The 12,420-nt window shown below is 45.1% G+C and overlaps 1 protein-coding gene across 1 annotated transcript in view; it reads left to right on the top strand.

Annotated features, from left to right (window-relative positions):
• The window catches only part of THADA (THADA armadillo repeat containing), a 906,435-nt gene that overhangs the window by 685,206 nt on the left and 208,809 nt on the right, over window positions 1-12,420 (top strand). Inside the window, 1 exon segment of the mRNA XM_075341438.1 lies at window positions 9,593-9,678. Within this exon segment, the coding sequence (XP_075197553.1) occupies window positions 9,593-9,678 (86 nt within the window).

Raw genomic sequence — 12,420 nt, 5'->3', positions numbered from 1 at the left:
CTTAATCTGCAGTGGCAGTCACCCTGACCGCAATACCGAGAGTGGCGTCACAAAAATCCTAAAAGAAGGTTCCCTACCTGTGACCAGACTGTTCCATCCACGTGAAGTCCCTGAAGGTAATGCACCGACACAACACCTGTGGGGCTTCACAATTCCATGGCGCTTTACAAGTGAAAACGCATATACATAAAAAACAAGTACAACAATCATGAACATCACAAAAACAGACTGGTACAGGAGGAGAGAGGACTCACAGGCTACAGGAGAAGAGAGGACCCTGCCTGCGAGAGCTCACAGGCTACAGGAGGAGAGAGGACCCTGCCTGCAAGGGCTCACAGGCTACAGGAGGAGAGAGGACCCTGCCCACGAGGGCTCACAGTCTACAGGTGGAGAGAGGACCCTGCCCGCAAGGGCTCACAATCTACAGGAGGAGAGAGGACCCTGCCCGCGAGGGCTCACAGTCTACAGGAGGAGAGGGGACCCTGCCTGCGAGGACTCACAGTCTACAGGTGGAGAGGACTCTGCCCACGAGGGCTCACAATCTACAGGAGGAGAGAGGACCCTGCCCGCCAGGGCTCACAGTCTACAGGAGGAGAGAGGACCCTGCCCGCGAGGGCTCAGTCTACAGGGGATTGGTGAGGATACAGTAGGTGAGGACAGAGCTGCTTGGACAGTGATATAGGAGACTGAGGGTTGTTGTAGGCTTGTCGGAAGAGATGGGTCTTCAGGTTCCTTTTGAAGCTTTCCACCGTAGGTGAGAGTTTTATATACTGGGGTAGAGCACCAGTATATAAGACTCTCCAGAGTATGGGGGAGGCACAAGAGAAATCTTGTTTGCAATTGTGTGAAGAGGGGATGTGAGGAGAGTAGAGAAGGAGATCTGGTGATGATTGGAGGTTACATACAGGTAAGAACTAGTAGATTAGATCACAGATGTATGGAGGAGACAGGTTGTGGATGGCTTTACATGTCATGGTTAGTGTTTTGAACTGGAGTCGTTGGGCGATGGGAAGCCAGTGAAGGGATTTGCAGAGTGGCGAGGCTGGGGAATAGCGAGGGGAGAGGTGGATTAGTTGGGCTGCAGAGTTTAGGATAGATTGGATGAGTGCAAGAGTGTTGGAAGGAAGGCCAAAGAGCAGGTTGCAGTAGTCGAGCCGGGAAATGATGAGGGCATGTACTAGTGTTTTTGCTGATTTTTGGTTAAGTAATTCACAAATCCAGGAGATATTTTTGAGTTGGCAGGAGGTGAAGAGAACTTGGGATGTGTGCCTTGAAGAATAGAGCAGAGAGCATTATGTCAAAATATGATGGAAGATTCCTTTTATTTTATGCAAAAAAATAGCACCTTTCAATGCAATGTTAAAACTTGGTGTGAATGTAATCTCAGGCCATGGGGCATTATTTTTGTAGAACTGCCGCTATACAGACCATAACTTTACATATTCTTCACCTTCTCATGTCTACAAACAAAGATGGCAAGCAAGAGCGAGTCCTGGAGCGCAGCGTCATATGTTCCAGCAGTGTCCCCTGGGAACAGAGCTGTGCACAGAGAAGGACGGGTCCATATACTTGTTTATTCAGTAACGTAGAAGTAAATATGTCCTATGTACGGTACATCTGTGTACAGAGCAATGCTTCCCATTCATTACTGCGGAGGTACAGTAAGCAACTGTTCCACATCATTGTAAATACATCATCAAATAAAAACAAAATCATCTGTAAACAGAAATCCTTCTCTTTTCATCGTCTATCCAGCTGCAAAATTCTGTTCTGCCAGCCCTGAAAAAAAGTCCTGAAAAAAAAAAAAAAATCCTGTAAGTAACTTCCATAGGGGGTAGCTAATTGATTACTGGGGTCCGACTGCTAGGGCCCTCATGAGCCCCGTCTGCATACAGCAGAGGTGGAGTATGGCAACCTCTACTCTATTTACTGTCTGAAATCACTTTCTTTATCAGTCCCATAGACAATGAATAGAACAGAGGTACGAATGCTCAACCTTCGCTCCATACAGATGAGACTCTTGAGTGCCCCCGGATTGGGATCAGTCACATTCCCAGCAGCCGAACCCCCTGCGATCAATAATGTATCCTCTATCCTAGGGGTGGGCAATTAATTTTCCCATGCTGCCACATTAGAGAACATGACTGGTGGGGAGGGCCGAACCAATAGGCTGAAATTAATTCTGCTCAATAATATTATTATCTTATTATAATTATTTTATATTAATTGTATCATTTAATATTAGGCAGAACTAAGTATGCGGATACCCCCTATATACAGCATGAGCCCCCTCCCACTCAAAGCTGTAGTAGATAATGAGATATGGAGCCTGAAAGTGAAAAGTTCAAAGCATTGTTACCCTTTTGCTCATCAGTATAGCTCCATACATACAGGATGAGCTGTCACACAGCCCCCCCTTATAAATAGAATGAGCTCCTAAATAGCCTCTTGTATATATTGAACCGTCACATGGCCTCCTATATACAATATGAGCCCTCACATAGCGTCTTATAGAGAGTATGAGCCCCCGCATAGCTTCCTACATACATTTATGAGCCCCCACATAGCCCCCTATAACATTATGAGCGTTCACACAGGCTTCCTTATACTTAATGAGCCCCCACATAACCTCCTATATACAATATGAGCTCTCACATAGCCTACAGTATGAGGACTTTATATACATAATGCATTATACATTAGCCCCCACATAACCTCCTATGTACATTATGAGCGCTCACACAGTCTCCCATATACTTAATGAGCCCCCACATAACCTCCTATATACAATATGAGCCCTCATATATTCTCCTGTATACAGTATGAGCCCCCACATAGCCCCCTATATACATTATGAGCGCTTACACAGGCTCCCATATACTTAATGAGCCCCCACATAGTCCCATATGTATATTATGAGCGCTCACACAGGCTCCCTTATACTTAATGAGCCCCCACATAACCTCCTATATACAATATGAGCTGTTATGATCCGGAACCATGGAAGACCACCACAAATCATTGGCAAAAAGGTGACAAGAGCATTGGCAACTAATCTGGCCGCCATCCCCTTACTAACCATCACAACTAGAAGTAGCCGAGGGGTGAACTAACATCCTGTGCACCGCGAACCCAGCCGGAGAACTAACTATCCTAAAGGTAGGAAAGATGAATAACTCTCTGCCTCAGAAAATAGACAAGAATAGCAAGCCCCCCACATTCAAAGACTGCGGTGATATAGGAAAAACACAATACACAGGTAGATGACAGGATTAGCAAAAGGTGAGGCCCCCGCTGACTAAAATAGGAAAGGACAGGAAAGGGACTGATGGTGGCCAGAGAAAAACCCTGCAAAATACCAACTTCCTGATAGTACAAATAGGCCCTCCGATCGCTCGATCTGAACTCCGTCCTCTACCAGGTGCCCTTGTCATACCAATGAACAGAAAACAAGAATTATAACAAATTCAACAAGCCACAAACACATGGACCCAAAGGAGCTAAACTCCACACAGAACTGCAGGGAGTTCCTCAACAATCCACTGAGGGGAAAAATCCCTGGAAGGAAATAAACTGCAAACAACCACAACAAATGACAAACCCAGATAAGCAAAAGAACCAGACCATAAATAAAGAGCAAGCACTTATCTGGGGAAGATGTGGTATAGAGCAGGATTAAGCAGGCTGAAGATACAAAGAACAACTGACATCCGGCAACAGCCTGCAATAAGACCAGGACTTAAATAGGCAGAGAGTTAGGAAAGGAAACACCCACTGCACAACACACCTGGTCTCTGTCCAAACCCTTCCTGGCCACCAGAGGGAGCCTCCCAGCAGCCAAAACATAACTAACATTCACAACAATGAGCCCTCACATATTTTCCTGTATACAGTATGAGCCCCCACATAGCCCCCTATATACATTATAAGCCCTCACACAGGCTCCCATATACTTATTGAGCCCCCACATAACCTCCTATATACTTAATGAGCCCCCATATAGCCCCATATGTACATTATGAGCGCTCATACAGGCTCCCATATACTTAATGAGCCCCCACATAACCTCCTATATACAATATGAGCCCTCACATATCCTACTGTATACAGAATGAGCCACCACATAGCCCCCTATATACATTATGAGCCCTCACACAGGCTCCTATATACTTATTGAGCTCCCACATAACTTCCAGTATACAATATGAGCCCTAACATAGCCTCCTGTATGCAGTCTGAGCCCCAACATAGCCTTCTATATACATTATGAGCCCCACACTGTCTTCTACATAATACAAACATCCCATACACATAAAAAAACACCACATATACTCCTCGCTCTCTCTTCCTTGGCACGCTGCTCCGACCTCTAGTGCACTGACACTTCGCACAGCACACGCGATGATGTGACATCATTTGCGTCTGCTGTGGTGCCACTGATTGGAGGGAGCCAGCGGCCCCTCCTCTACCAATGTATTCACCGCTGTCTACATCCTGAGGATGCAAATAGCAATTGCATTGGGTATCGGGCATCAGCGGTGGACAGGTGGTGGGACGGGCATGGTGCAGACCACTGTTTTCAACCCTTTGGCTGTCCTCGGGCCAGACTGGAACAGCCAGAGGGTCAGATGGGGCCCGCGAGCCGCACTTTGCCCAGCCCTGCTCTATGCCATCTATAGATATTAGCTTATTTAGTTGATAGAACCCCTTTAATAGCTTTATATATGATAAAGATATGATAAAATCTAATTTTCCCCAAATGCTAAATGGCTGAAATACAATATTTAAAAGATTGGTCTAACAAGGAAAGAAAAACAGGAACTTGTATGAGGTTTTGCTTAATACTTTGCCATAGTTATAATATAGTTTCTGTAGTCCAGCACTCCAAATTTGTAAAACATCCACCCACAGAAGAGTAGTCTCCGAGGACGATTTTATTTTACCTGGTGTAAATGCCGCTGTTCTCCTGAATCTGACTTTTTTAGTATTAATTTTTTTTTACACTTTTGCTCCTCTTTAGGCTACATTCACATGACCGTCCCGTTTTTGTGGTCTGCAAAAAACAGTCCTGTTTTTTACGGATGCATCCGTGTGGCATCCGTGTGACATCCTTTCCGTTCCGTATACGGGCCGTCTGTCATCCGTGTGCTTTCCGGGTTTTTTTGCGGACTGCAAAACACAGAAGCAGCTAGATAGGTAAATACAGTGCCTTGCGAAAGTATTCGGCCCCCTTGATTTTTTTCAACCTTTTCACACATTTCAGGCTTCAAACATAAAGATAACAATTTTAATGTTATGGTGAAGAATCAACAACAAGTGGGGCACAATTGTGAAGTTGAACCGAATGTATTGCTTATTTTAAACTTTTTTAAAAAAATAAAAACTGAAAATTGGGGCGTGCAATATTATTCGTCCCCTTTACTTTCAGTGCAGCAAACTCACTCCAGAAGTTCATTGAGGATCTCTGAATGATCCACTGTTGTCCTAAATGACTGATGATGATAAATATAATCCCCTGTGTGTAATCAAGTCTCCGTATAAATGCACCTGCTCTGTGATAGTCGCAGTGTTCTGTTTAAAGCGCAGATAGCATCATGAAGACCAAGGAACACAACAGGCAGGTCCGTGATACTGTTGTGGAGAAGTTTAAAGCCGGATTTAGTTACAGAAAGATTTTCAAAACCTTAAACATCCCAAGGAGCACTGTGCAAGCGATCATATTGAAATGGAAGGAACATTATACCACTGCAAATCTACCAAGACCCGGCCGTCCAGCCAAACTTTCATCTCAAACAAAGAGAAGACTGATCAGAGATGCAGCCAAGAGGCTCATGATCACTCTGTATGAACTGCAGAGATCTACAGCTGAGGTGGGAGAGTCTGTCCATAGGACAACAATCAGTCGTACACTAAACAAATCTGGCCTTTATGGAAGAGTGGCAAGAAGAAAGCCATTTCTCAAAGATATCCATAAAAAGTGTTGTTTAAAGTTTGCCACAAGCCACCAGGGAGACACCAAACATGTGGAAGAAGGTGCTCTGGTCAGATGAGACCAAAATCGAACTTTTTGGGCACAATGCCAAATGATATGTTTGGCGTAAAGGCAACACAGCTCATCACTCTGAACACACCATCCCCACTGTCAAACATGGTGGTGACAGGATTATGGTTTAGGCCTGCTTTTATTCAGCAGGGACAGGGAAGATGGTTAAAATTGATGGGAAGATGGATGGAGCCAAATACAGGACCATTCTTGAAGAAAACCTGTTGGCATCTGCAAAAGACCTGAGACTGGGACGGAGATTTGTCTTCCAACAAGACAATGATCCCAAACATAAAGCAAAATCTACAATGTAATGGTACACAAATAAATGTATCCAGGTGTTAGAATGGCCAAGTCAAAGTCCAGACCTGAATCCAATCGAGAATCTGTGGAAAGAGCTGAAAACTGCTGTTCACAAACGCCTCCATCCAACCTCACTCAGCTCCAGCTGTTTGTAAAGGAAGAATGGGCAAAAATGTCAGTATCTCGATGTGCAAAACTGATAGAGACATACCCCAAGTGACTTGCAGCTGTAATCGCAGCAAAACGTGGCGCTACAAAGTATTAACTTAAAGGGGCCGAATAATATTGCACACCCCAATTTTCAGTTATTTTTTAAAAAAGTTTAAAATAAGCAATAAATTTTGTTCAACTTCACAATTGTGTCCCACTTGTTGATTCTTCACCATAAAATTACAATTTTTTTTATCTTTTTATGTTTGAAACCTGAAATGTGGGAAAAGGTTGAAAAAAAATCAAAGGAGCTGAATACTTTCGCAAGGCACTGTAGACCTAGATAGATAGAGGGATTGATAGAGGAATGCATGAATAGAGGGATAGCTAGATAATAGATGAGAAATACATATATAATGTCCCACTCCCAAGCATTTTGTAATCTTGCACCCTCTAGTGCCTTTCATGTGGCACTAAAGGGTGCTTAGCCTTGTATTTAGCCCAAAAAAAAAAAAATAATTTAAAAAAAAATAAAAATTTAAAAAAAAAAAAGACGTGTGATCCTACTTATTTTTTGTAGCCAGCTCGAGTAAAGCAGACGGCTGCAGCCTGAAGACCACAGCTGTCAGGTTCACCTTGGCTGGTAATCCAAAACATAGGGCACACCACGCTGTTATTTTAAATTAAATAAATAATTTAAAACAAAAAACTTGGAGTCCCCCCCCCCCCCAAATTGGATCACCAGCCAAGGTAAAGCAGACAGCTGTGGTCTAGTATTCTCAGACTAGGGAGGTCCGCAGTTCTTGGACCCTCCCCAGCCTAAGAATAGCAGGCTGCAGCCGCCCCAGAAGTGGCGCATCTATTAGATGTGCCAATCCTGGTGCTTTGTCCGAGCTCATCCCGATGCCCTGGAGTGGTGGCAAACGGGGTAAGATATGGGGTTAATACCAGATATGTAATGTCACCTGGCATCAAGCCCTGGGGTTACTGATGTCACGGCGTCTATAAGATACCTGACATCACTAATCCAGTCAGTAATTAAAAAAAAAACAATAGCCAACAAACAAATTTTTATTTGAAAAAAAAACTCCCAACACATTACCTCTTTCACCAATTTTTTGAAAAGAAAAAAACAAATCCGGGTCCGGCGTAATCCAATAAGGGGGTCCCATGACGATCAATACTCACTGTCCATGTCAATGAAGAACAGAATGTTTCCCATTGGATGGGAGAGCAGTGCAGTGACCTGAGCTAACATCATGAGGTCAACCCAGGTCACTGCAGGGCATGACCAGCGCTGACTTCAGGAGGTTAGCGAGGTACATTACCTGCGGTGATGTGTATGCCGGTGATTCCTGACGTCAGCGCTGGTCACTGACTTCTATGCCCGCTGCGTTTTCAGATTACCTCTAGTCACGGGCCGCCCATGAGAGGTGATGCTGACACACTGCATATGCTGACACACTGCTGCACACTGCAGGGTATATGCTGACACACTGCAGTGCGGGCATATGCTGACACTACTATGCGGGCAGATGCTGACACACTGCAGTGCCATCAGCCGCGGGGCTGGGGCAGGAGCGGGACACAGGCTGCAGGGGCACCCAACGGAGGTCACACGGAAGTGCTTCTGTTCGGCTTCCGGGGATTTTGTGGGCCCATTGACTTGTATTGAGTCACGGTCCATTATTCCGGAATAGAATAGAACATGTTCCATAATAACGGAACGGACATATGCCATCCGGTCTATTTTTTTGTAGGATCAGATGCACATGGAAGTGCTTCTATGTGCAATCCGATCCTACACAAAATACATTGAAAAGATGGTCCTGTCCGTGGGTCCGCAAAAAAATAGGAACTGACCAGGACAGATGGAACGGTCATGTGAATGAGCCCTGAGCCTGAGACATAACCTCACTTGTTGTGTTTATGGGTTCGATCACACTGTTGTATAACTGCGAGTGCAATGCGAGAAAAAAAGGATTGCATACTGACAAGTTCGAAACAAATTGTCCTAGTTTTATGGATGAAAATTGGATTTAAAAAAAAAATAAATTATATATATATATATATATATATATATACACCAGTGTGAGCGCCCCTTAATGTAATGTATCTTTTGTATAGGTGGGAGTGGTCCTTAACCCTTGTTGGCATTATTCATAGGGATCATGCCCAGTTGGCTAAAAAGACAGAGCCCAGTTCATCAAAGTTTTTATGCCAGAATTTTGACGTAAAACGCTCTGAAATTTTTCAAAGAATTGGTGTAACTAGAAGCTGTGATAACATTTTGGCAACTTTTGGCGTTCTCACCCAGCTTTGACAAAGTAGGTGGAGGTGGAGCAGGATAAAGGTCCGGTGATCGCCACAGTCATGAAAAACAGCAGCGTTTACAATGCTACAATTCTTACTCCAGTCCCTGACTGGAGTAAGATTAGTGGTGAAGCACACAGAGGTGCATGCTACTTCTCCGACAGTCCTAAAATACTGCACAGTAAGTGACACATCATTGAAATCAGGCTCTCTGCCCCCAGATTACAGAGGAAAAACCTGCTGACAGATTCCCTGTATTCAGGATTGTTGGAGGTCAGTGCCTCGGACAGCAAGCTGTATCGTTCATTACCGGTGATCAGCAGAGCCTCAAGCGATCATACATTTGTCACCTTTCCTGTGGACGGACCCTTTAAGACCCGGAGAACCTCGTTCATGGTTAATTTTTTTCAGATTGAATATAACAGCCAACGCTCTCCATTGTGTCGCATATCGCCGTGCTGCTCGTTACCAGTATAATGTGATTTTCCGTTGCTGGTTTAGGTTTGCAGTTTCTGTCTTGATCAGAATCATATGCAGCGGGCCTAGATTGAATTACATTGAATAATACATGAGGTCACTAAAAGCAGGAGCCAATCAATGCATATTTATGTATGTATCTCATGGCCACAGGGGAAGGAAAACCAATTCAGCCGTACATTTTGGTTCTGCCATTGTTCCATGAAACGTGCAATGTTTGTCACTGCTGTGGGCACCTACAGCCTCTGTAACCACAAATGATGGGACTTTAGGTTTTAACACATTTCCTAATTTTTTGTATTTTAGGGAAAATCCATGTCTCGTCACCAGAGCGACATTTACGGACATCCTAAATACAGTCATCAATTATATCGCAACTGATCAAGACAAAGGTAAGGATTGTGCCGGCTCCTTATGCAGTAGGGATTGTGCTGGCTGCTTACGCAGTAGGGATTGTGCCAGCTCCTTATGCAGTAGGGATTGTGTCGGCTCCTTGCACAGTAGAGATTATGCCGGCTTCTTATGCAGTAGGGATTGTGCCGGCTCCTTATGCAGTAGGGATTGTGCCAGCTCCTTACGCAGTAGGGATTGTGCCAGCTCCTTATGCAGTAGGTATTGTGCCAGCTCCTTATGCAGTAGGGATTGTGCCGGCTCCTTACGCAGTAGGGATTCATTACGCAGTAAGGATTGTGGCAACGTCTTACGCAGTGAGGATTGTGCCAGCTCCTTACACAGTAGGGATTGTGCCAGCTCCTTATGCAGTAGGGATTGTGCCGCCTCCTTATGCAGTAGGGATTGTGCCGGCTCCTTACGCAGTAGGGATTGTGCCAGCTCCTTACGCAGTAGGGATTGTGCCAACGTCTTACGCAGTAGGGATTGTGCCAGCTTCTTACGCAGTAGGGATTGTGCCGGCTCCTTACGCAGTAGGGATTGTGCCGGCTCCTTATGCAGTAGGGATTGTGCCGGCTCCTTACGCAGTAGGGATTGTGCCAGCTTCTTATGCAGTAGGGATTGTGCCAGCTCCTTACGCAGTAGGGATTGTGCCAGCTCCTTATGCAGTAGGGATTGTGCCAGCTCCTTACGCAGTAGGGATTGTGCCAGCTCCTTATGCAGTAGGGATTGTGCCGGCTCCTTACGCAGTAGGGATTGTGCCAGCTCCTTACGCAGTAGGGATTGTGCCAACGTCTTACGCAGTAGGGATTGTACCAGCTTCTTACGCAGTAGGGATTGTGCCGGCTCCTTACGCAGTAGGGATTGTGCCGGCTCCTTATGCAGTAGGAATTGTGCCGGCTCCTTACGCAGTAGGGATTGTGCCAGCTTCTTATGCAGTAGGGATTGTGCCAGCTCCTTACGCAGTAGGGATTGTGCCGGCTCCTTATGCAGTAGGGATTGTGCCGGCTCCTTACGCAGTAGGGATTGTGCCAGCTTCTTATGCAGTAGGGATTGTGCCGGCTCCTTATGCAGTAGGGATTGTGCCGGCTCCTTACGCAGTAGGGATTGTGCCAGCTCCTTACGCAGTAGGGATTGTGCCAGCTCCTTACGCAGTAGGGATTGTGCCAGCTCCTTACGCAGTAGGGATTGTGCCAGCTCCTTATGCAGTAGGGATTGTGCCAGCTCCTTACGCAGTAGGGATTCATTACGCAGTAAGGATTGTGCCAACGTCTTACGCAGTGAGGTTTGTGCCACTTCCTTACGCAGTAGGGATTGTGCCAACGTCTTACGCAGTAAGGATTGTGCCGGCTCCCTACCCAGCTTCGTTATGGATGCGATAAGGAACTGCTATTCCACTGGCAAATAAAATGAAAAAATTATATGACATATATATGAAAAAAATTATTTTTTTCCCAGGATCCTAGAACCCTGACCCCAAAACCCCCCAATAAACAATGGAAGAATTGTTTATATTTTTCTCTCAACCATTTTCTATCACTTGTGATTTTATTTTTTCAATATTTTATTCAGCACATTATATGGTAAAATGAATGGTGTTAATCAGAACTACAACTTGCCCTGCAATCACCAAGCTCTAGTGTTCATGAAATTCCAACTGGGGTAAAATTAAAAAAAAATGTGGGCAATCTCACTATCGTTTTTTTGGCTTTGATTTCTAAAGGCTGCTTTACACGTTACAATTTTTCTTGCGATCGCACCCGCCCCCATCGTTTGTGCGGCACGGGCAATTTGTTGCCCGTGTCGCACAATGCTGTAACCCCCGTCACACGTACTTACCGTCCAAACGACCTCGCTGTGGGCGGCGAACATCCTCTTACTGAAGGGGGAGCGGTGTTCGGCGTCACCGCGACGTCACACAGCGACCAGCCAATCGAAGTGGAGGGGCGGAGATGAGCGGGACGTAAACATCCCGCCCACCTCCTTCCTTCCGCATTGCCGGTGGGATGCAGGTAAGCTGTGTTCGTCATTCCCGGGGTGTCACACGGAGTGATGTGTGCTGCCTCAGGAACATTGAACAACCGGACGTTCGATTTTTAGAAAATGAGCGATGTATCAACGAGCAACGATAAGGTGAGTATTTTTGCACGATCACAGTCGCTCGTAGCTGTCACACGCTACGATATGTCAAACAGTACAGACCAAAAGTTTGGACACACCTTCTCAATCAAAGAGTTTTCTTTATTTTCATGACTCTGAAAATTGTAGATTCACATTGAAGGCATCAAAACTATGAATTAAAACATGTGGAATGAAATACTTAAAGTGTGAAACAACTGAAAATATGTCTTATATTCTAGGTTCTCCAAAGTAGCCCCCTTTTGCTTTGATCACTGCTTTGCACACTCTTGACATTCTCTTGATGAGCTTCAAGAGGTAGTCACCGGAAATGGTTTTCCAACAGTCTGGAAGGAGTTCCCAGAGATGCTTAGCACTTGTTGGCCCTTTTGCTTTCACTCTGTGGTCCAGCTCACCCCAAACCATCTCGATTGGGTTCTGGTCATGATAGTTCTCCTGTGAAAGCCGCCGTTCATAGGACACTATAATTTTCGCTATACATAGCGGTACTGATGCACTGCTGTGTATAGCACAAATGATCATAGGTTTAACTCTTTTAATGGGTCTATTTACCCCTTAGCAACTTATGACATGCTATGTGTGCAAATGAAGGATCCGCCCATGGT

The sequence above is a fragment of the Anomaloglossus baeobatrachus genome, chromosome 3 (assembly GCF_048569485.1).
Source record: "Anomaloglossus baeobatrachus isolate aAnoBae1 chromosome 3, aAnoBae1.hap1, whole genome shotgun sequence".
Taxonomy (NCBI): Eukaryota; Metazoa; Chordata; class Amphibia; order Anura; family Aromobatidae; genus Anomaloglossus; species Anomaloglossus baeobatrachus.
Note: the sequence above shows the minus strand (reverse complement) of the source record. Positions and strands in the feature narration are given on the sequence as shown.